The sequence below is a fragment of the Sphaeramia orbicularis genome, chromosome 13 (assembly GCF_902148855.1).
Source record: "Sphaeramia orbicularis chromosome 13, fSphaOr1.1, whole genome shotgun sequence".
NCBI lineage: Eukaryota > Metazoa > Chordata > Actinopteri > Kurtiformes > Apogonidae > Sphaeramia > Sphaeramia orbicularis.
Window position 1 is genome coordinate 3,135,835 of NC_043969.1, and position 26,009 is coordinate 3,161,843.

The window sequence follows — 26,009 nt, forward strand, 5'->3', positions numbered from 1 at the left end:
ATTTCTGTGACATTTAATGATCCGAGTTTAGTTTGACATGATGATGATGTCATGAATACAGCTCATGTTCAATTATTGTCCGAGTAAATATGAGTGAAGACGTTCAAATCAGACGGAGGGACTTTGAAGGTCAATAAGTCCACATTTATGGAACAAACTTCATGTGAATGTTTCCTGATAAATACAGTTTGTGTCCTGGACCAAAGAGCATCCTAGAGTATTCCACATGAAGCACAGAAAATCCACATAAACACAACAGAATGTCCATAAGTGACTCACTGTCCGGTAGTCTCTGAACATTTCCACATTACAGCCACAAATTAGCGTTTTGCCAACTCTTTTTTCCGCCTCCTGCTCCTCTGCCACTCCACATGTCTCTCCCCTTCTCTTCCGCATTCTCCTCACACGTCACTTCCTCCCGACTCGGATTGGCTCAATATAACAGGTAAACGATTTTTTAAAACAAATAATTCTTTTTACACATACACAATGTTTCAAAATTTTAAACATAGTAATATTCACATTTTAATAAAAATTTAAAAAAAAAATACAATGAAATCAAAAATGTGCATTTAAGAAATCAACTTAGAATTCCCATGGGGCTACATTTATTTATTTATTTATTTATTTAGAACATGCAAAGGGTGAGAATAAAACAAAACAAAGCAAAATGAGACAAAAACAAAAAAAATTTAAATGAACAGAATCTATCTTCAACTACGTGCAAGTCTGAATTTTGCAAAAGTAGTTGGAAGAAGTTTGTATATTGTATCCCAGCTGTATTTGGCTGATGTTCTGTCAGGTCTGCGATACTGTGAGTCTGTCTGTTCTGTTGTTTATTCTTTTCTATTCCCTGACTGAACATTCAACCGTCTGTTCAACAAACACAGCGATGGAGTCTACGTCACATGACCTGGCCTCCACGTCCACCTGACCTGAACCCACATGACGTGGTCTGGAGGAGTGGGACCACAGAGTGAAGGGAAAACATCCAACAGGTTCTCAGAACCTCTGGGAACTGGTTCAGAACTGGTGGAGAACCATTCCAGCTGACCTCCTGAATCTGACAGAATGAGCAGAAGGGGGTCCACTTAGAACAATCTAAAAGATCAAACACTTCCTGGGCTGTTCTGGGTCTATTCTAGAATTGCAGATGTGTCACTTCATAGTTCTGAGTATTAACCTACAATGTGGAGCAGAATGACACCAAACACATCCTGTGGTGGTTTTATGTGCCTCACACTGAAACTGTGTCAGCAAAGAGTGAACACACTGTAAAAACAATCTGTCATTGAACAGAATTTCACTCTTTATTTTACACATTTTTCCTGTATTTTCAAGACACAGGAAAATATCAATGAAATTCCAAAAACAGACTGATTTTACATGTCAAATGGAAAATAACATGAAAAAACGGTAACTGTGAATAACCATAAAATTTGTATTTTTTAAAAGAATTTTTTTCTTTTTTCGCAGAAAAATGCAATTAAAATACATTTGCAAATATATTATAATTCCACAAATTTTCTATTAATGAGGTTAAACTGTTAATTAAAAGTTTAATACTGTAAAATAAATAAAACAAGATAAAATTACTGGCAATTAACCTTAACAGAAGTATTTGTTCTGTCAGTTGAACCAGACTTGTTTGTTCATTGACAAATATCTTGTGTAATTACAGGAGGTTTCACAACCAAAATGTTGAATAAATGTATTTTTGTGAATGTCTAACATGTATAAGCACTGATAAACTGTTCAAATACAGTTTTTATCAGTGGATTGGACAACTGAGTCTCACTGAAAATTATTTATATATATATTTATAGGGAATTGGATTGTTTTAATACATGTAAATATTCTTTATTAAACATGAAGAAGTCCAAAAAATATGCAACATCTCATGTAAAGTTAGGGCAAAAAACTGTATTTGAATTATGAAGAATTACTGTATTTTTATCAGATGGCTATTTTCCGTTATTTAACAGTATTTTTTCGGCACCCCGGTTGCCGGAATAATGTTTGTTTTTGTTTTTTTTTTTACTTTTTTGTTTTTTTTCAGTGCACATGACTTCCAGTAAATGCAGAGAGGGAGGGGGAGGCAGGGGGAGGAGTCCACAGCTGATCCAGTTCCATGTGAAAGTGAAAGTGTTCAGAGTTCAGACTCCATTTTGACAGATGAACAGAAGACGTCTGGTTCAGGGTGAGTCTGACATTCAGATCATTTTCCTGTTCTAGTCTCTGTGGGTTTTCTGGGTGTGGATTGGAACTGTAAACATGGATGGAGTCCCTTCCAGGCTGAGTGTCCACTAGGTTTACTGGACTCTGTGTCCACTGGCTTATTTCCTGTTGTGTCAGTGTTTGTGACAGATGAACACAGTGTTTTAGTGAGGTGAGCTCACAGTAGTTTGACTGTTTGTCCTTTCAGACTGACTGAAGTTCACAGGATGAGTCTGAGTGTGGATGAAGAGGAGGACGGAGCAGAGTTTTCCCATGATACAAACAGGGGTTTGTCCATAAAGGAACCTCCAGGGGGCAGTAATGAACCAGGACCCTCTGATCCACAGTGAGTCCACTGTCACACACCTTTAATATTTGACTACAGACACAACAGGACATGATGTGTCCACTTCAAAGTCCAAATGTGTCCTTCAGACAGAATAAAAACACACATGAATAATAACCAAAGGTGATAGAAAATGAAGTGTTCAGATGTGAATAACACTAACATACTGTCCAATCCAACTGTTGGACTTGTGTTGTTTCCAGAGGTCAGTATAACAGACCCAGAGCAGAGTCTCCAGTGTCCACATGTCTGTCCATGAACAGTGACTGGTCCATGATGACTCCTCCAGCGTTTAGTCCTGAACCTGGACCTTCAGACACAGAGTAAGAGACTGTTTATTCTTTCAAATGATCTGCAGGACACGTTTTAGCAGTGATTTCATTTCACATCCAGAGTCTATTGTGACATTGAACTCATATTAAAGCTGTTTGACAGAGGCCTCGATGCAGACGGGTCAATATAGAACTGAGGGACTGTGGAAGTCCTTGGGATAGATCTTACATACATCTGGATGAAAAGTTAAAAAAAATACATTTTTTTTATGTTCATTATGATCATGTCTTTAAAAATTCCATAATTATTTAGTGATGTAAGCAATCATTTATTAATAAATGATTAATAAATAATTAATAAAATGACTGGATAGACTAAAATGTCAACTAAAGAACCGTCCAAATTTAATAACAACCACCTTCTAATTAGATAAACAATAATAAAATGAACTAAGTTAAAAACTGTTTGGATTGTGTTCTTTTTATTTAGTTGAGATAATCATGACAGATATTTCTTTTTTGGCAATATATCAAATTTTATATGAAAAGTAACAAATTGTATCTGTGTCAGAAATTACTTTCATCTCAGTTACCCATGACAAAACCACCTGTGAAGGAAGTGTGTTTATTCCAAATCACATGACCTGCTCCACATGATGTCATTTCCTCCTGAAGAAAACACTGAAAAGACTCCAAGTTCTGTCTCCTCTTTCTGAGTTATTTCATATACAGTAGTGTGGGAGTCAAGTGTGTATTTATGGCACTTTTATGTCAACTGTGTTACAACAATATCTTTATAAATAACTTTCAATGTGACTTTGACTTTATATATGTGTAGGAGCTATTTGTCTGTTTAGTTTGGGTTCAAAGTTAATTGACTTTTTTTGTTCAGTAATTTAGTATTTTTTACTAATTGTTTATTTTTGGTTTGTTTGCTTTTTGTTTGTTTCATATTGAACATATATTTTTGGATTTTCATGGTTCTTTCTTTCATTCTTTAGTATTTAGCTCCTTTTTGTTTTGTGTTTTCTTATTGGTTTAGACCGTGGGCACCTGGGTATAAATAGGCAGCACCAACTTAGACCATCATGCACCTGGGTGAGCCTCTGGTTTTCTACCAGTCAGTCAGTCCAGTCCAGTCCAGTCCAGTCTGAACAGGAGAGACAGCAGAAAGGCCTTGGTTGTTGTTTTCCTGCAGAAACACTGAAAATAAACCCCTTGGAATCCATCTAAACCCATGGTGCATCTAGTGGTTATTTGAGTTCTGTTCAAGTCTTCAGTTCAGTGACTTTTCAGTCGTTTAAATTTGGTGACAAACAGCCGCTACAATATGATATGTAGAAGAATCTATGTGTAAAAATGCCATGTGGTGTTCTGGTTCTGTTGGTTTTAGGGCCGAAAACAGCACAAATGTCAACTCTACCTGTCAACTCTGTTACCCTGTAAAGACAACTCCAAAAGTCCTTCAGTTTTATATTGACTCAGACGCAGGAAACAGGATGAGTGCAACAGGAAGTTGCAGAGGGAGGGGCTGTGGACCACAGTGTCTGACAGAAGAACTGACATGCATTTGGCTGTTCCAACCAGTGTTGTACAAGTTACTTCCAAACTGGGATCCATTACAGATTACTGGTATTTCAAAGTAATTCCTTACATTACAATATTACTGTCTCAGACTAGGAGATATTATCACAGTTATTAATGATTGTATTTATAGTAAATATTTAAAGTGCATATAAATATTCTAGTTTATATTAAAACCATTTGATTATTCAAATCTGATTGTGTGTGAGGTGACTAAAAGAAGTGTATGTGAATGGTTTGTATGGATGTTATGTGTTATTGTACAAATATATAGAAAAAAAGTGTGTTAAAGCAGTGGAAGCAGAATTAATGTAATCATTAGGGGGTGGAGTCCATAAGTTAGACTTCTTCCCACTCCTTTTGGAGCACTGAAAACTTTAGTTTGACCATGTTGTTTGGTTCTTTGTTTTCTGATGATTCTATGAGCTGGAAATCCAACTAAACTAACTCAGAATTGTAATGCATTACTGGAGCCTTAAAGCAGAGTTAGGTTTAGTACTGAGCAGACGTCCATGTGGACAGTGGACTGTCCTCCGCCGTCTGCACCCATTGGCTGAACACCAACAGGAAATAGAACTGTAGACACATTTTGGATTCCTTCAGGTCTCACAGTCTTCCAGTTTTATTTTGTTTTTTTTTATTTGAGTAATTAATTTATGGACAAAAGTGTGTTGTAACACAAGTACTATTGAACATGTACTGAGTAAAATATTACTGAAAATTGAGTAGTAACGCCTGACACTACTGCATTACAGCAAAAGGTAATCTGTTACTGTAATGCATTACTTCTGTAATGCATTACAAAAGTCATGCCTTACACTACTGCATTGCAGCAAAAAGTAATCTGTTACTGTAATGCATTACTTTTGTAATGCATTACTCCCAACACTGGATACAACACACTTTAAATTGACAGTCAATGCCATTAAATTAGTAACAGACAGAGGTAAGGACTAAAGGACACATGGACAAGAAGTTGGTCTAAAGTGTAAGATGTCTTTAACGTGTGGAAAAGAAAATCCACAGCAGCATCTTTACCAAGTTACAACTAGATGAAAACTCACACTAATGTGTCGTTTTAGCATCAAAGCTTTGATTTATTTATGTATTTATTAGGATCCAGGAGCAGTTTGGTCCTGGTGTATTTCCACATCTGAGCAAATCATATCTGTCCAATTTTTACATTTATTTCACATGTTGTGGTTCTACTGTGGCTGATTATATTTCAATAAATAATGAAAATATCAGGCTCAGTTTTTCTGATGTTTACTAGGATTAATAACAGTTTTCATAAAGTCTGAATCAAATCAGAGCTGGTCAGTCTGGAGGCATCTGTTTATTTCACGTGTTCTGACATGGACGTAAACTACCAGTTGACAGGTTGTCACAGTTCAACAAACATGAGACACTGATTCTAGTTGGACTTTATTGGTTCAACAACAGTAGAGACAGAACAGGACATGATGTGTCCACTTTAAAGTCCAAATGTGTCCTTCAGACAGAATAAAAACACACATGAATAATAACCAAAGGTGATAGAAAATGAAGTGTTCAGATGTGAATAACACTAACATACTGTCCATTCCAACTGTTGGACTTGTGTTGTTTCCAGAGGTCAGTATAACAGACCCAGAGCAGAGTCTCCAGTGTCCACATGTCTGTCCATGAAGAGTGACTGGTCCATGATGCGTCCTCCAGAGTTTAGTCGTGAACCTGGACCTTCAGACACAGAGTAAGAGACTGTTTCTACAGATGAGACATTATTTCTGATCTTTATTTGACATGTATGAATTCATCTGACAGAAGAATTTTTAATGTAATTGAAGTCTTGATTGACAGCTGCAACCATTAGTCTGAACCCTCTACGTTCATAGTTGTGTGTGTTTTTGATCATATACAGTCCTCTACTATTACTGTTAATACTCTTCTTGCTTGTATATTGATGAAGTTTGCAGGTCAAATGTGATCAGTTCCTGTCAGTAACTGGTTCAAATCAAACTCAGGTGTGTGAGTAGAACTGACAGTTTCCAGTCCAGCTTTAGTGAAATGGTCTAAACTCCTCATGTGGACTCCAGCTGCTGTGAATAAAAGATGTTGGAGACTCTGAGATGAACAACAGCCTTAAAGTCTGTAAAACACATGAGACTCACTCACATGTGACAAAAAGAAAGATGTTCAATCCTGAACCAAATGTGTGTAAAGGTTCAGACACTAAGAGCCTGTTTTTCTGCTTGAAGTGTTTTCTTCATTTGAATGAACATTAAACACATGTTTGTGTGAGAATCAGCTCTGAAACAGACCAGTAAGACCAGAGCAGTTTTAGATGGAAGTCCTCTGTGTGGTGTGGACACACTTAGAAATGCTGGGTTGTTTTCAGAACCCGAGCGCTGGGTTAAGGCTGTTGGGTCACAGGTCTGGTGGGTTTGACTGAACATGGGCTTCAAAAGAATCAAGCAGTGCATTGGGTTGGACATGTGAGCTGAAATGGAGGCTCATCATTCCTTCCAGCTGCCATTTTCAGACAGACTGTGAGTTGAGGCGGCTCAGTGGTTTACACTGGCACCGCTCAGCAACAAGGTCCTGGGTCTGATCCCCAACCAGACCAGGTCCTTGAGCCAGCACAGAGTTGTGAGTGTAGATGTGATCCTTTGAACAGCTGATCTGAAAGAACTTTGAAGAAGCTTCTTCTAAACAATGTCTTGATGTCCACAGAGAGACGGAGAGGACTCATGTTCCTGAGGTGGACCCAGCGTCCTGTTCTTTGTGTCAGAAGGTCCAGAGTGATCCGGTCCGGACCAGCTGCGGACACTGGTTGTGCAGACAGTGCATCACTTCATACTGGGACCAGTCTGGTTCTTCAGGAGACTCCTCCTGTCCCCAGTGTGAAGAAACATCCAGAACAAGAGCTGAGCTGCAGATCCACAGCTCTGTCCAAAGTAAGACTGGACATCTGTCTGAACATGTCTGCACTTCACTAAACACAACATGTGTTCAACTGTCACTGACTGAGCAGCACAACAAAGAACATCTGAACTGCATTAGACTGAACTACATTTTCTATCAAATGTTGGAAATGATCAACTGAAATATTGATTTTATTTCCTATTGATCAAATTCAATGTTTTACAGAGGATGATGGTCAAAGTAACTCACTGATTCTCTGTAAATTCAATCCCATTATTCAGTATTTGGTCAGTGACAATCATCTTGTCCGTGTTGTTAAAACTGCTTTGGAATGATTCCTGTTTGTATAAATCAGATCCATGTCTGATCAGTGGTTTCCATAGTAACAGGTCTAGGGTTTGTCATTTGGAAACTGTTGTCAATATGAAATAGTATTAACATTGACTGACAGATGAGAACAGATGTTTTGACCCAGCTGTGTTTATTTCAAGTGTTTGTTGTCTGGTTGCAGTTGAACATAAACTCAGTCTGAGGAGCAGATGTGAATGTGTGACTGAAGGAACTGAGGAAACAGGAAGTAGAACCCGTCTAAACCGGATCTACACTGAGCTCTACATCACAGAGGGACAGAGTGAAGACGTTCATACCCAACATGAGGTGAGGACGCTGGAGACAGTTTCCAAGAAGATCATCAAAGAAAGTCCAATCAGGTGTCAGGACATCTTCAAAGCCTTACCCGAGCAGCAGAAACCCATCAGAGTGGTTCTGACCAACGGCGTGGCTGGAGTTGGAAAAACCTTCTCGGTGCTAAAGTTCACTCTGGACTGGGCCGAGGGTTTAGAAAACCAGGACGTCAGTCTGGTGGTTCCGCTGTCCTTCAGAGAGCTGAACCTGGTCTCAGATGAGCAGTACAGTCTGCTGACGCTGCTCCATGTTTTCCATCCAACATTACAGAAGGTCACAGCAGAGCAGATCAGCGTCTGCAAACTGCTGTTCATCTGCGACGGCCTGGATGAAAGCAGACTGTCACTGGATTTCCACCACTGTCAGGTTGTTTCAGACGTCACTCAGAAGTCATCAGTCAACGTCCTGTTGACCAACCTCATCAAGGGGAACCTGCTTCCATCAGCTCTCATCTGGATAACATCTAGACCTGCAGCAGCCAATCAGATCCCTCCTTCATGTGTGGACAGGGTAACAGAGGTCCGAGGCTTCACCACTGATGACCAGAAGGAGGAGTACTTCAAGAAGAGATCCACTGATGAAGATCTGTCCAACAAAATGATCTCACACATCAAGACATCCAGGAGCCTCCACATCATGTGTCAAATCCCAGTCTTCTGCTGGATCAGTTCTACAGTTCTGGAGCACATGTTGACTTCAGAGCAGAGAGAAGAGCTGCCCAAGACCCTGACAGACCTGTACTCACACTTCATCATGGTCCAGACAAAGAGGAAGAACAACAAGTACAAAAAAGGACATGAAACAAGTCTAGAAGAGCTGACAAAGGCAGACATGGAAGTCCTTCTGAAGTTGGGGAGGCTGGCGTTTGAACAACTGGAGAAAAGAAACATGATGTTCTACCAAGAAGACCTGGATCAGTGTGGTCTGGACGTCACAGAGGCCTTGGTGTACTCAGGAGTTTGTACAGAGATCTTCAAAACAGAGACTGGGATCTTCCAGAAAACAATCTACAGCTTTGTTCACCTGAGTGTTCAGGAGTTTCTGGCTGCAGTCTACATCTACCACTGTTACACCAGCAACAACACAGAGGTTCTGAAGAGGTTTCTGGGAGACTCAGCTTTCACAAACATGTACTGGTATTTCACAGTCAGTTTCAGCCTGGATGTTTTCCTCAGTAAAGTCATGATAAAATCCCTTCAGAGTGAGAACGGACACCTGGATCTGTTTGTTCGTTTCCTTCATGGCCTCTGTCTGGAGTCCAGCCACAGACTTTTAGGAGGTCTGCTGGGTCCAAAGGAGAACAGACCAGAGAGCATCCATAAAGTCATCAAGAACCTGAAGCAGATGAACACTCAGGACATATGTCCTGACAGAAGCATCAACATCTTCCACTGTCTGATGGAGATGAAGGACCAAACAGTCCATCAGGAGATCCAAGAGTTCCTGAAGTCAAAGAACAGATCACAGAAGGAACTGTCTGAGATCCAGTGTTCAGCTCTGGCCTACATGTTGCAGATGTCAGAGGAGGTTCTGGATGAACTGAACCTGCAGAAGTACAACACATCATTTGAAGGAAGACACAGACTGATCCCAGCTGTGAGGAACTGCAGAGAGGCCATGTAAGTACTGATGAGAATATGAACAGTATGAATCATAGACTGAATCTAAAGATGGATCACATGACCCTCTGTCTTGTGTTTATGTCAAAGTGAAATATGGGAACTGCCATGATGGTTGTATGATCAGAGTCAATGGAGTAGAGACACTGGGATGTGAGGTCCACCCACCAGATGACTGATTGGTTTGTGTTTGTGTTTCTGAGGGATTCTTGACACTGATTGGTCATTGAAGCGGTCGATCACTCATTTTAAGATCATCATGTAACTTATTCAAATCTAAGTAATTAGTCAAATGATTTCTTTAATAAATATCAGCCTAATGAACATTTATTGGATGTATACTTTGACTGTGTAGTTTGTCTGAAGTCCCATAGAACAGGAGAACAGTCTGAACTATACTACATCCAGCCACTAGGGGCAGATCTAGGGTGTTTGGTTTTACTGTTTGGAAGCTGTCATTCCATCTGTCTTTATACTCGTCTATTTTATTCATCTGGTTTTCTTGTCTTTTTTAAACCTTAGAACTGTTCATTAAACTGGTGTCACACAACACCATATCCTGACCTTGTTCAGACTCAGATGTTCAATAAATGTGTTCATAATTAATTTCCTGTAAATTCTGTATTTATAGACTTTCTGACTGTAGACTCTCACAGACTGACTGTGAAGTTGTGGCCTCAGCTCTGAAGTCTAATCCTTCACATCTGAGACTTTTGGATCTGAGTCTCAACTACCTACAGGATTCAGGAGTGAAACTGGCGTCTGGACTGGAGAGTCCAAACTGCAGACTGGAAACTCTGAGGTTAGTTCACTGACTGTCTACTGTTCAGTCCAAACACATCCATGTGTTTTTCCTCTTGAGGGTCATGGGGGTGCCAGAGGTGATCCTGCTTACCTATAGATGAAGGTGGGGTCCACCCTGTTCACTGCAGTACTGTCACACACAAACAAGCATTCATTCTCACATTCACACCTATGAGGGATTTGGATTTCCCATTGAAACTATGAAGAAGGAGGATGTTAGGAACCTGGAGAACCCATGCAGACAGGGGTAGAACATGCAGCGCTCACACACAAAGGTACACACAGTTGGTGCTGGAATCCTCCTTCTGCTCAGAGGCCATAGTGCTAATTACTGAAGCACCATGTGGTCCAGTGGAACAACAGCTGTTCCTGATCTGATCTCAGACAACCAAAACTGACACTGAAAACCTACGATGAAAGAGATGTTTGTAAAAATACTTTAAATGTTAAAAATGTAAGATTCACACGTTTACATGATCAGATGTGTGAGCATTAAACAACCAAACCTTTGTCACACAAACCCATCATCATCCTTTATTTTACGTCATATGATGAGTTGAAGATGTTCTTTTAATACAGTCAAGTAAAAGCACCACGATGAAATACCAAATACTGATAAAAATAAGATAACGCAAAGTAAAAGAATAATAGAACACCAAGAAAAGCTGTCATCAGATGTCTGTTCTTGAGTTTATCATTTTCTATTTGAAACCTTTTCAGCTCAGATCAGAGGATTGAACATTAAACAAGAACATCATCTTCTAATATTGAATAAATGTAAATATTACATACAGTGAAACCCACAGATCAGCAGATGGGTTGAGTTGAAATATTTGTAATAAACTGAAACATGAATTGTTTCATTTCTGGACTGAGTTATAAATCAAAGAACACTGACAGCAACAATTTTCCTGCACATTAAGTATTATGAGTTCAAACCATTTAATTACATTTTACTTGTAATGAGAAGGACTTTAGGAATCTAGTATTTGTACTTTACATATTGTATTGATCGTAGAATAAATAGTGCTGTCAAACGATTAAAAGTTTTAATCAGATTAATCACAGGGTTGCTGTGGATTAGTTTGGATTACTCATGATTAAATCTCATTAATTTTTTATCTGTATTAATGGTGTTTCATTTTGCTTGAGCAAACAGACTCAAGAAAGAAGGGAATATATTTGCACTAGAGGTGATCGACACTCATATCCAGAAAATGAAGGGTGTGCAGGATCCCAAAACCATTCGATGGAATAAAAAAAAAAAAAAAAAAAGTAAGAAAGTAACGTTTTGGGCCGAGGCCCGACTGGCCTCATGTCTGTTAATTAATTCTTTGGGAGCTCACAGGTTGTGCGGCCCTTCTTTCAATATATTCAGTATATTTTCAATGTATTTCAATATACGGTTCTGCTGGTTCTTCTCTTCTATCTTTATGGGTCAGTTCTGCTGATTCGTTTCTTTATGGGTCGGTTCTGCTAGTTCTGCTCTTCCATCTTTATGGGTCGGTTCTGCTGGTTCTGTTCTTCTATCTTTATGGTTTGGTTTTGTTCTTTATGGGTCAGTTCAGCTGGTTCTGTTCCTTATGGGTGGGTTCTGCTGGTTCTGTTCTTTATGGGTGGGTTCTGCTGTTACTGTTCTTTATGGGTGGGTTCTGCTGGTTCTCTTCTTTATGGGTTGGTTCTGCTGGTTCTGCTCTTTTATCTTTATGGGTCGGTTCTGCTGATTCTGTTCTTTATGGGTCGGCTCTGATGGTTCTGTTATTTATAGGTGGGTTCTGCTGGTTCTGTTCTTTATTGGTCAGTTCTGCTGGTTCTGCTCTTCTATCTTTATGGGTGGGTTCTGCTGGTTCTGTTCTTTATGGGTTTGTTCTACTGGTTCTGCTCTTCTGTCTTTATGGGTCGGTTCTGCTGGTTCTGTTCTTTATGGGTCGGTTCTGCTGGTTCTGTCTTTATGGGTCAGTTCTGCTGGTTCTGCTCTTTTATCTTTATGGGTCGGTTCTGCTGGTTCTGCTCTTCTATCTTTATGGGTGGGTTCTGCTGGTTCTGTTCTTTATGGGTGGGTTCTGCTGGTTCTGTTTTTTATGGGTGGGTTCTGCTGGTTCTGTTCTAACTCTACTGGACAAACAGACCCAAATGTGTTGGAGCAGACGTTCACAGTCATTCTGCTGCAGATGGGTTAATGACGTTAACATTTATGATCAGATTAATCATGATGATGGATTAATCTGAGTTAAAGTGTTAATTTTGACAGTCGTAAAAATAAATAAATAAAATGTGTCATTAATGGATTTAATTTACATCATTTGTTCTTTCTTCAGGTTGAAATACTGCAGTTTATCACAGATCAGCTGGTCGTCTGTGGCCTCAGCTCTGAAGTCCAAACCTTCACATCTGATAAAACTGGATCTGAGTGAAAACAACCTCCAGGATTCATCAGTGAAGGAGCTGTGTGATTTCCTGCAGAGTCCACATTGTAAACTACAGGATCTGTGGTCAGTTCACTGTTACTGTTCTAGAGTTTATATGTTTTATTATCTGTACACACACTCAAAGGTTTGGTCTTTTATTCTACAATGTAACATTGAAGCAGGAAAAACTAGAGGAAACACACAGTATATGTGTTCTACAGTGATTGAACTCATTAGTATTTTTTCATTGTACTTTGAGGGACAGTCGTCTAATGACAAACAGCATCTGTTCTAGTTAAAGCAGGAGGAGTCACTGGGTGAAGTTTAAAGGCTTTAGTTGGTTGAAGGTTATTTTACATCAAATGTGAACTGATGTGTTCAGGTGTGTGTTTGTAGAAGACATTGACTCTGTAGACATGGAACTGAAACAAATGAGAAAGTGATTGAACAAAAGTGTAAAGTTCAGTCGAGTTAAGTCACCAATTAAAACCTGAACACATCTGACTGGATCATTAATACATTTTAATCTGTAGGATTTATTCTTTCTTCAGGTTGAATAGATGCAGTTTATCACAGATCAGCTGTTCTTCTGTGGCCTCAGCTCTGAAGTCCAATCCTTCACATCTGATAAAACTGGATGTGAGTGAAAACAACCTCCAGGATTCATCAGTGAAGGAGCTGTGTGACTTCCTGCAGAGTCCACATTGTAAACTACAGGATCTGAGGTCAGTTCACTGTTACTGTTCTAGAGTTTATATGTTTTACTAACGACAGAGCCTCATCAGAGATGAGAACAAATATATGAAGGAACTCTTTACAATAAAAAGAAAAAAAGAACTTTTCATAAGACATATCAAAATGAAATCCAAAATACCTGTATTGTATTTTTAAAAAATAAATATACCGTGTCTTTCGGGCCATAAGGTGCACCATATTATAAGGCACGATATCAACGAACAGGTCTATCTTCATACATAGGGTGCACTGGATTATAAGGCGCATTAAGCCAAACAAACCATTCAGATAAGTCAAACTTTATTCAACTCACAACAACCACGATCACAATAACTCTCAACATTGTTCAGTTGTAACACATCAGAAATAGAGAGGGGAAGCCAGCACTAGCCAAATAAAAATACACAACAATACACTCACTTTTTCAGTTCATTCCTCTTCCACAAATCCATCAAATTCTTCATCTTCGGTTTCTGAGTTTAACAGTTGGCGATTTCTGCATCAAGCGTCCCCGGATCCCTCTCGTCATTATCCGAGTCAGTCTCGTTGCTGTTACTTCGCTGTTCAGTGATGATTCCGGCCTTCGTGAAAGCTCGGTCGACACTTGAGACTGATCCCTTAGCCCAGGCGTCCACCATCCATTGGCAGATAGTGGCGTAACTGGCCCTGCGTTGCCTCCCTGTCTTGGTGAATGTGTGTTCACCCTCTGTCCTCCGATGCTCCCACGCAGCTCACAGTTTACCTTTGAACGACCTGTTGACACCAATATCTAGCGGTTGGAGTTCTTTGGTTAATCCACCCGGAATGATGGCAACCTCCGAATTAGTTTGCTTCACTTGGGTTTAGACAGGATCAGTGAGATGGGTGCGCATGGAGTCGCAGATCAGTAGGGACGGAGATTTGTGGAAAAAGCCATCCGGCCTCTTGACGTAAACGTAACCCTAACTGTAATATTATGTTAAAGCACAGTACTACGTATTATTCTGCGAGGCTCCTGACGAAGTTAATGCTCCGACAATCCATCAAGCGGTGCAGCTTCATAGCTTACCAAAGTCGCACTAAAACATTTGGACAGATTTTTGAGCGCCGTGTACCACATAAAATCAGTTAGTAAGCACAACCAGAATTAATGCATAAGGGGCACCAGATTAAAAGGCACACTGTCGATTTTTGAGAAAATTAAAGGATTTTAAGTGCACCTTAGAGTCTGAACAATACAGTGAATTTGTACGTTGAAATGACCAGAAACATGAACAACAGTGTGTGTGATTATGGATGCACTGACAGACACTGAAAATAGAATTATCTGAACTATAATGATGTCCATTTGATCAGAATCCACTCCATCAGTACAATAGAGTCATGACAGATTTATTGTGTGTGTGTTTGTAGAAGACATTGACTCTGTAGACATGGGACTGAAACAAATGAGAAAGTGATTGAACAAAAGTGTAAAGTTCAGTCGAGTTAAGTCACCGATTAAAACCTGAACACATCTGACTGGATCATTAATACATTTTAATCTGTAGGATTTATTCTTTCTTCAGGTTGAATAGATGCAGTTTATCACAGATCAGCTGTTCTTCTGTGGCCTCAGCTCTGAAGTCCAATCCTTCACATCTGATAAAACTGGATCTGAGTGGAAACAACCTCCAGGATTCATCAGTGAAGGAGCTGTGTGATTTCCTGCAGAGTCCACATTGTAAACTACAGGATCTGAGGTCAGCTCACGTTTACTGTTCTAGAGTTTATATGTTTTACTAACGACAGAGCCTCATCAGAGATGAGAACAAATATGTGAAGGAACTTGTTGAAATTACAAAAACAGAAAAAAAAAAATTCATAAGACGTATCAAAATGAAATCCAAAATACCTGTACTGTATTTCCTTTAAAAAAAAAAAAAAAAAAAAAAAAGAAAGAAAATTGAAAATATATTTTTACGTTGAAATGACCATAAACATAAACAGTGTGTGTGTTTGTGGATGCACTGACAGACACTGAAAATGGAATTCTCTGAAATATAATGATGTCCATTTGATCAGAATCCACTCCATCAGTACAATAGAGTCATGACAGATTCATCAGTATCTAAACACAAAGAATTGACAGAAACTGAAGAACACCAAGAACAGGAAGACACTGTTGTTCAAATGTTCACCAACTGTATTCAGACAACAGTTCAACATGGAGGAAGAGTTTACTTTGTTTTGACAACAAAGAAAGAATCAACACATGATCAAATACTGCATCTGTTCAAATAGACAAGATGATCATCAAGTTGAAATTGTGGAATCTGAAGTGAATCTAAAGCTGTAAAAGTGCTTTTTTAAACATGTGATTGACCAAAGATCAAATCCGACAGAAACTCTAAAGAGTGTAAAACGGCATGAGCCAAAATGACGGAGGTGAAAGTTCCAAACTATGTCCAAACTACAAGTAAGTCTGGAGTGTTCACCTTTATGTGTGTAGAACGTCTGAAGGTTGTAGGATGAAAATCCCACAAGTCCAGTCATTGTTCAGGTCCAGAAAGTGAGGAGTCCAGTCATATGAGTGTGATGATCTGTCCCACATGAAAAGATGAGCCATTAATGACAAAGCTCCCAAATGAACAACAACAGAGATGAGAGTTCTGAACTGAAACTACAGATGTATAGGTGGAAAGACTCCAAAGAAAAGCAGTCCTAGTTTCAGTGTTTGTTCACTCCAACTAATATGACATCAGAGAGAAAGTGAATATTCAGCTCAAACATTTCCATCAGTGACAGTGGTGGAATAATGATGTGCATTTACTGCAGGACAGTACTTCAGCTCCAATGGCAAATTAAACCCATTAAACCCTAAACATATAGAACTGGATCCTGAATGGATTTAATTTACATCGCTGACAATTTTTTCAGGTTGGATAACTGCAGTTTATCACAGATCAGCTGTTCTTCTGTGGCCTCAGCTCTGAAGTCCAATCCTTCACATCTGGTAAAACTGAATCTGGGTGGAAACAACCTCCAGGATTCATCAGTGAAGGAGCTGTGTGATTTCCTGCAGAGTCCACATTGTAAACTACAGGATCTGGGGTCAGTTCAGTGTTACTGTTCTAGAGTTTATATGTTTTACTAACGACAGAGCCTCATCAGAGATGAGAACAAATATATGAAGGATCTCTTTACAATAAAAAGAAAAAAAGAACTTTTCATAAGACATATCAAAATGAAATCCAAAATACCTGTATTTTATTTTCTAAAATAAATATACCGTATTTTTCGGGCCATCAGGTGCACCATATTATAAGGCACAATATCAACGAACAGGTCTATCTTCATACATAAGGTGCACTGGATTATAAGGCGCATTAAGCCAAACAAACCATTCAGATAAGTCAAACTTTATTCAACTCACAACAACCACGATCACAATAACTCTCAACATTGTTCAGTTGTAACACATCAGAAATAGAGAGGGGAAGCCAGCACTAGCCAAATAAAAATACACAACAATACACTCACTTTTTCAGTTCATTCCTCTTCCACAAATCCATCAAATTCTTCATCTTCAGTTTCTGAGTTTAACAGTTGGCGATTTCTGCATCAAGCGTGCCCGGATCCCTCTCGTCATTATCCGAGTCAGTCTCGTTGCTGTTACTTCGCTGTTCAGTGATGATTCCGGCCTTCGTGAAAGCTCGGTCGACACTTGAGACTGATCCCTTAGCCCAGGCGTCCACCATCCATTGGCAGATAGTGGCGTAACTGGCCCTGCGTTGCCTCCCTGTCTTGGTGAATGTGTGTTCGCCCTCTGTCCTCCGATGCTCCCACGCAGCTCACAGTTTACCTTTGAACGACCTGTTGACACCAATATCTAGCGGTTGGAGTTCTTTGGTTAATCCACCCGGAATGATGGCAAGCTCCGAATTAGTTTGTTTCACTTGTGTTTTGACAGGATCAGTGAGATGGGCGCGCATGGAGTCGCAGATCAGTAGGGACGGAGATTTGTGGAAAAAGCCATCCGGCCTCTTGACGTAAACGTAACCCTAACTGTAATATTATGTTAAAGCACAGTACTACGTATTATTCTGCGAGGCTCCTGACGAAGTTAATGCTCCGACAATCCATCAAGCGGTGCAGCTTCATAGCTTACCAAAGTCGCACTAAAACATTTGGACAGATGTTTGAGCGCCGTGTACCACATAAAATCAGTTAGTAAACACAACCAGAATTAATGCATAAGGGGCACCAGATTAAAAGGCACACTGTCGATATTTGAGAAAATTAAAGGATTTTAAGTGCACCTTAGAGTCCGAACAATACAGTGAATTTGTACGTTGAAATGACCAGACACATAAACAACAGTGTGTGTGTTTATGGATGCACTGACAGACACTGAAAATAGAATTATCTGAACTTTAATGATGTCCATTTGATCAGAATCCACTCCATCAGTACAATAGAGTCATGACAGATTTATTGTGTGTGTGTTTGTAGAAGACATTGACTCTGTAGACATGGAACTGAAACAAATGAGAAAGTGATTGAACAAAAGTGTAAAGTTCAGTCGAGTTAAGTCACCGATTAAAACCTGGACACATCTGACTGGATCATTAATACATTTTAATCTGTAGGATTTATTCTTTCTTCAGGTTGAATAGATGCAGTTTATCACAGATCAGCTGTTCTTCTGTGGCCTCAGCTCTGAAGTCCAATCCTTCACATCTGATAAAACTGGATCTGAGTGGAAACAACCTCCAGGATTCATCAGTGAAGGAGCTGTGTGATTTCCTGCAGAGTCCACATTGTAAACTACAGGATCTGTGGTCAGTTCACTGTTAGTTTGATAGAGTTCTGTTTTAGGAGCAGCTGAACCTCATTTATGAACAAACAGAACTGACATCCATTCTGTTGTTTTACAGTTCCAAGAACAGTTGTGTGAACCCTTTGAAATGTTGTAGTTTTCTGCATGAATTGGTCATAAAATCTGATCTAATCTCCATGTCAGTCACAAGTACAGACAAATACAATGTGTTTAAGCTAATAGCACACAAACACTACTAATATTTCATGTGTTTATTGAGCACAACTCTTCAACAGTCCCAGTGAATGTAATGATTGAAGCTCCTTTTGCACCAATAACCTTAAACCAGTGTTTTTGGAGCTGCTGATCTGACCTGCACAATGTCCAGGGACATTTGGGATCATTCTTTGTGACACAACTGCATCAGCTCAGCTCTATTCTGAGCATGTCTGCTGTGAATGGCTCTGGTGAGTTCAGTCCACAGCGTCTCTATTGGATTCAGCTCTGGGCTCTGACTGGCTCTTTCCAAAAGGTGGTTTTTCTGTTTCTGAAGCCACTCTAGTCACTTTACTTCTATGTTTACATGTTGACAAACTCAGGATTCCATTTTGTCCTCCATGATTGGAGCTGCCGTGGCCTGGATTGGCTGGAGAGTCGACTGGTGACCGAAGGGTCGCAGGTTCAATTCCCCGGACTGGTGGAGAGTGTTTGGCTGATGTTCCCTTGAGCAAGGCACTTAACCCCCCATTTGCTGTGTGGTTTTGGGTTCAACACATTCTGTTTGTCTATACTGGTGACTGAGATGCAGATCACATTTTATGAGCAATTCATGCAGAAAACTTTGAGGGTTCACAGAGTTTTTCTAACCACTGTATAGTTGACACCATTTAATGTTGGATTTTTCTGTCAGCTACAAAAATTACAGTCAGTAAAAACTGTTTGGTTGAAATGAATGTTGAATATTTCACATTCATGTTGAAAACCTAAATATATTTGGCTGAAATGTTCATTAATTTTAATCTCCATCATTTCTTCTTTATTCAGGTTGTATAAATGCAGTTTGTCCAAAATCAGCTGTTCTTATCTGGCAGCAGCTCTGAAGTCCAATCCCTCACATCTGATACAACTAGACATACGTGAGAACAACCTGAAGGATTCAGATGTTAAAGAACTGGAGGACCTTGTTCAGAGTCCACACTGTAAACTGGAGAAACTGTAAGTAATGTCAGTTTGTGCTGGTTTGGTGAACACCTCCATGATTAGAAGTCTGTTTGATTATTTTTAGTGATTCCTCTGTGGTTTGAATAAATTCAGAAATGTCTCCGTAAACATTTCTTTCTGATCTGTTTGTATTTTCTTCTTTCTTCAGATGGAAGTGGTGATCTGTGGAACAGTCACTGTGATCTGGACTGTGTGAGGATCAGCTGAGTCCAGATGATCGACAGATGTGAAAGCAGCAGCACATCCTCACTTCTTCTCCTCCACTCCTCACTTCTTCTCCTCAGTTCTTCTCCTCCACTCCTCACTTCTTCTCCTCCACTCCTCACTTCTTCTCCTCCACTCCTCACCCCTCCCTCTGATGATGTCACAGAAGGTGAGGCAGACTTCCTGTAGCTCCGCCTCCTAGGTCGATCATATGACTTTAAAGGCAGTGAAACATCCTTCCAGATGATTCTCTGAGATGGATTCATGAGGAACCACGAAGCACCGAGGAGTGGAGGAGCTGAAAAAGAAGGAACTGACCAGAGGTTTTTCATTGGATGTGCAGTCAGTGAACCAGTGTGTTCTGTGGATGGCACTGAGTTATTTTGTGCTGCCACCCTGTGGACTAATGAAGAACTACACTTCATACCTGAAAACTGGACCTTATTTTTTATTTTTATTTAACCAGGAAGAAAATCACATTGAGATTAAGAACCTCTTTTCCAAGGGAGTCCTGGCCAAGAGGCAGCACAACACATAGTTACAACATACAGTTACATTATACAGTGACAACATACAGTAATTTACAGGACCAGTCAACCTATGTAAAACACGTGCAAGTCATTGAGTTGTTCTCTAACACTCTGAGTTTGGATTTAAAAGCATTCAGAGAGAACAGTTCAGTCAGTTTCCAGTCTCTTAGCAGCATATTCCATGAGCAAGGAGCAGAGTACACAAATGCCCTTTTTCCCAGCTCTGTACAGGCAAATGGCACAAAGAGGAACAAATGCTCGTTTGATCTCAGACAATAGGATTCAATATTTCTTCTTGTTATTAAACTGCAGATGTAGGGAGGCAGGAGCCCAAGTATGGCCTTGTAAATAAAAGTGTCCCAGTGTCCCAGCCTCCTAGTGGACAGGGCAGGCCAACCCACTCTGGAGTACAACTCACACTGATGTGTCCTGGTTTAGAATTAGTAATAAACCTCAGAGCAGCATGATAAACTGTGTCAACCATCTGAAGATATTTGGATGATGTATTCATATAAAGCACATCTCCATAGTCTAACACCGATAAAAAAAAGTGGCAGTGACTAGGCGCTTTTTTACATCAAAAGAAAAACACAACTTATTTCTAAAGTAAAAGCCCAGTTTAAGCTTTAACTTCTTTACCAGGTTTTCAATGTGGGGCCTGAAAGTGAGGGAGTCATCAATGAAGACACCAAGATACTTCCACACATGAACCACCTCTATGACATTTCCCTCTGAAGTAGTCCCTACTGGGTTAGATTCAGGCAGCTTCTTGGAGTTTGCGAAGAGCATCATTTTCGTCTTTTCAGTATTGAGGATAAGTTTTAACTGCAGAAGTGAGTGCTGGACAGCATCAAAAGCTTTCTGCAAGTTTTCTATGGCTTCTCGAAGAGTTGATCCACAGCAGTAAATAATTGTGTCATCAGCATAAAAATGCATATCAGCCTTAGATGCATTGTGCCCCAAGTCATTAATATACATAATAAAAAGGAGGGGTCCTAGTATAGAGCCCTGTGGCACCCCCTTGTGGACAGTAACATATTCTGAACACAGTCCATCATATTTAATGCACTGAGTCCTGTCACTGAGGTAATTTGTGAACCAAGCAACTGCAGGCCCTGACATTCCTAAACAGAGAAGTCTGCTCTTTAAAACTGCAGGTTGATAAAAAGTGAAACACATTATTTTTTATCCAGTGCAACAGTGATGTCATTTACTACCTTCATAGCTGCTGTGATGGTGCTGTACTTCTTTCTAAAGCCTGACTGATATTTAGAGAGGATGTCATTTGAGTGCAAAAAGTCTTTGAACTGATCACACACTAGAGACTCAAGAATTTTGGCCAAGACGCATAAATTTGAAATTGGCCTATAATTTGTTAAGACTGCCGGGTTCCCTCCTTTTAATAGAGGGAGAACAAAAGCTGATTTCCAGGTTGAAGGAACTTCTTTGTTTTCAATTGAAAGATTAAAAAGGCTCTGCCACAAAGTCAGCCGCCATTTTCAAAAAGTAAGGCTCTATTAAATCTGGTCCAGGGGGTTTTCTGTGATCTAAAACTTTGAGGGCTTGATGAACTTCCTGGACAGTAAAAGGGAAAAAATTAAAAGGGTCTCCTACGAACTTTGGGGGATTTGAGCAATAATTCACTGAGACCATTTTTGATGTTTCAAATAAAGAACTAGATGATATAAAATGTTTGTTAAAACAATTTAAAACTGCAGTTCTATCATAGATTGGGACAGAATCTTCTAAAACAAATGTAGGGAGAGATTGAGAACTTTTATTTACACTCAGAGACTTAATCGCTTTCCAGAATTTTTGAGGATTATTAAGATTCTCAGTGGTAACAGACAAATAAAAATCTGATTTGGCCTTTTTAATAGAAGAAGTGGATTTGTTTCGTAGCTGTCGGAAAACTGACCAGTCGATGGGAGAGTCAGTTTTTCTTGCCTTGGCCCATGCCACGTTTCGTTCATGGATAATATCTGATAACTCTGGAAAGAACCAAGGGTTGTCACGCCCCTTCACCCTGTATTTCCTTAAGGGAGCATGTTTGTTAACAATGTGCATGAAACTTTCCCTAAAGAATGTCCACGCTACCTCTACATCTGGCACTAGATCAGTATTACTCCAATCAACTACAGACAGGTCATGATGAAAAGCTTGTTCATTAAAATGTTTAAGATTTCGCCGACAAACAATGTGTGGTTTACTTTTGGGGATCTTAGTGCTTCTACAAGCAGCAATAACACAGTGTTCACTGAAGTCACTGCAGAAGACACCCATAGATGAGAATTTATGGGCCACGTTTGTTAAAATTAAATCAATCAAAGAAGACTTATCAGGATTTTTAAGATTTGGTCTAGTGGGTAGGTTGACCAACTGGGTGAGATTAATGGAGTCACAAAAAAATTTTAATTCATCAGAAACTGTATTTAGCCAGTCCCAATTCAAATCTCCAGCCATAAACAGTTCATCATAATTTAATCTAGAAAAAAGCTGCTTTAAGGACTGTAATGCCTCCTTGGAGGCTGATGGGGGCCTGTAACACCCAACAACAGTTATTGAGAGGCAGTTTGCAATTACCACATTCAAAGCTAGCAGTTCCAATTGTTCACAAATAGATTCAGAAAGAACAATTGAAACATCAAATCTTGATTTAACATAAATAGCCACACCGCCACCTTTCTTGGGCCTATCAGTACAATAAATATTGTATCCAGTTACAGGGGTTGGACAAAATAATGGAAACACCTTCTATGATGCCACAATGTTAGGTGTTTCCATTATTTTGTCCAACCCCTGTATGTTAATGTCTTCATTTGTAATAGATTTAGTCAACCAAGTTTCAGAAATTATAACAGTATCTGCATCTGTTGATCTGACCCAAATCCTGACCATATCCATCTTGAATAACAAACTGCGGACATTAAGATGAATAAATTTGAGACCCGACATTGATTTAAAGTCAGAGGGAGTCTGGATACACTGTAGCCCAGGGCCAGGGTTTGGCTGCACATTGCCCGACAAAAGTAAAAGTAAGAGAATTAATCTTTTTTTAGGTTGCATTTTGAGCCTGTCCTCTGAGATGTTAAAGTGGAGCATAGCCTTTCCTTGAAGGACAAATTAAGATTATATAAAGCAAGAAAACTCTGAAGATTAGGTAGGTCCTTGGGCAGGACAGATAAACTAGTGTCCTGACCCAGCTGAGCAGGTGATTGCTGACAGAGCACAGTAACAAGAGAAGCAGAGCCACTGTTGCAGATGCCCCACATCCTGAACTGATAGTTAGAAGTGTTTCCCCATGAACTATCACTTATTCCTAGGTTCCAAACAGCCATTAGACATAATAAAGTTGTGAGAAATGCCATTGTTCGCAGCTTTCAACATTCAACAGCAATGACAGAGATGGATAACAATAAACAGACCAGACCTCAGAGTTGGAAAGTAAAGATGTAGCAGGCTCAAGCTGTGTAGCCCAAGCCCCAGTGAGATGTAGCAGGCTCAGGCTGTGTAGCCGAGGATCCAGAGAGAAGTAGCAGGCTCAGGCCGTGTGGCCCAGGCCCCAGTGAGATGTAGCAGGCTCAGGCCAATCATTTCCTGATTGAGAAGAACCTCAAAGACTTGAAGAAAAGACAATTTTTTTATTTTAAATATGATTTTCATTCACTTCAGTTAGTCTTTTGAATTGAATTATTTAATGAATTATTTATTTTCTTTTTTCACTTACATACAAACTTTACTGGGCCCAGATGGACAACAGCCCCCCCCCCCAAATAAAATAAAATATTCAACTATATGAAAACAAAAAAAAATATTTAAAAAGAAATATATGAAAAATACATGTACTCCTTAAATAAAAATAAACTTGTATGATAGGAAAAAAAACTTGTAATAAATAAATTTGTTCAAATAAAATAAACTTGTGTATGTATATATGTATATATATATATATATATATATATATATATATATATATATATATATATATATATATATATATTTTTTTTTTTTTTTTTTTTTTTTAATAATCTCCTCAAATAAAATAGACTACAAAGTTAAATTCAGTGTTAGGTTTTAAAATATGTTGCCCCAAAATTAAAATCATCTGCATAAAAAAAGACAGTTGCTTATTTAAAAAATGCATTTATCAAAAAACAAACAAACAAAAATAACAGTGTTTGAAAATCTAAAAGTTGGTATTTATTGTAGATCCCAGGGGTGGTTGTTTGTTTACCTGCTTTACTTGTTTCAGATACATCCTGGAGCCTCGGTTAGAAGCGTCACATGACGTTGCTGTGACGCGTCTTATTGGCTGTTTTTAGACAGTAGGGAGGGTTCACGCCCCCCAGAACCAAAGAAAAGACACACCCACCAAACACAGACATACAACTGAACAACAACCACAAATATCAAATACAGAGTCATTATAGGAACAAAAGTGACTTTGGCAAAATATCAACAAAACAAAGTTCAAATTCACATTTCCTGTTGTTTGGATAAATTGTTGCAATTTAGTAGTGTTTGAAATTTTAGCACCTTTTGAGTTGTTTCCACATTTTTGCTCTATTTCTATCTATCTATCTATCTATCTATCTATCTATCTATCTATCTATCTATCTATCTATCTATCTATCTATCTATCTATCTATCTATCTATCTATCTATCTATCTATCTATCTATCTATCTATCTATCTATCTATCTATTAAATGAATCATCTACAGTAACTGTAAGTGGAAGACAGTATGAAACTCTATCAGACCTAAAATTTCATACGCCTAAACAGAAAACCTCTTTACTTTTAAATACTGTTCATCAAAAAAAGAAAGAAAGAAAAAACAACAATCCGCCTTTTCAATTAAAGGGGGCGCTGTTTACCTGAAAGGTCTCTGGCTTTAAAATTAAGGCCATCTACAAAAAAATAAAAGCATGGGCTGAAAATGTTTAAAGTCTTCAGCTAATGTGGCTAATGCTAAGGAAGTGACATCACACAACAACCACACCCTCGCCAAATCCACAGGAAGTGGGGGGGGGGGGGCAGTTCACTAAAAATAGTTATTTAAAAAAACATATACATTTATATTGTTTGCAAAGCGACTTAACAATTAAATGAGGGTCTTTTAATTTTGAGAAATAAATAAATAAATAAGGAATTATCTTTTTTATTTGGATTATATCTATTTATTATCAAGTGTTTTCAATTTATTTTTTGATGTTGCTCTATTTTATTCTGAGATACTTTTTTGTAGAAGTCTGTTATATTCAAGGAGATTTTTAAAAAAACAAACAAAAAACATACAAGTTTATTTTATTTCTTTGTATAAATGTATTTTTTTATTACAACTTGTTTTTTTGGAGACTGATTTTTCTTTCATACAAGTTTATTTTTATTCAAGGGGTACATTTATTTTTCAGGTACTTATTTTAAATAAATCACAATCTTTTCTTTTTTTTTATAGTGGATAATTTTGGGGGGCTGTTGCACCTCGAAGCCACTGTCCTGAGATTACCACTTGAATCTTTATTGTCTGTAATGTTAATTTAACCACATTTAATAACCATAGTTAAAATGGATTCATATTTTGATTTAATGGTTTTAATGGATTTTCCTTCATAGTTTATTGTTGCTTTCATTCCTTCCAAATACATTGTGCGTGTAGTGTATTTTACATTCTGTTTGTTAGGTTTGTACTTTTTCCAGC

General features: G+C 38.8%; 1 protein-coding gene across 6 annotated transcripts; it reads left to right on the forward strand.

Annotated features, from left to right (window-relative positions):
* Window positions 1–2,160: 2,160 nt before the first annotated feature.
* Window positions 2,161–20,331, forward strand: LOC115431899 (NACHT, LRR and PYD domains-containing protein 12-like). Of its 6 annotated transcripts, XM_030152593.1 has the most exons (14): window positions 2,161–2,200; window positions 2,426–2,563; window positions 2,767–2,886; window positions 6,032–6,151; window positions 7,132–7,355; window positions 7,835–9,626; window positions 10,258–10,428; window positions 12,749–12,922; window positions 13,390–13,563; window positions 15,121–15,294; window positions 16,472–16,645; window positions 18,202–18,375; window positions 19,398–19,568; window positions 19,723–20,331. In XM_030152593.1, the coding sequence occupies exons 2-14, from the start codon at window positions 2,445–2,447 to the stop codon at window positions 19,733–19,735; spliced, it is 3,600 nt and encodes a 1,199-aa protein (XP_030008453.1). In that variant the 5' UTR covers window positions 2,161–2,200; window positions 2,426–2,444; the 3' UTR covers window positions 19,736–20,331. The 6 variants fall into 6 exon arrangements, with proteins under 6 accessions (XP_030008453.1, XP_030008458.1, XP_030008455.1 ...); XM_030152598.1 differs by lacking the exon at window positions 18,202–18,375; XM_030152595.1 differs by lacking the exon at window positions 16,472–16,645.
* The last annotated feature ends 5,678 nt before the right edge of the window (window positions 20,332–26,009 follow it).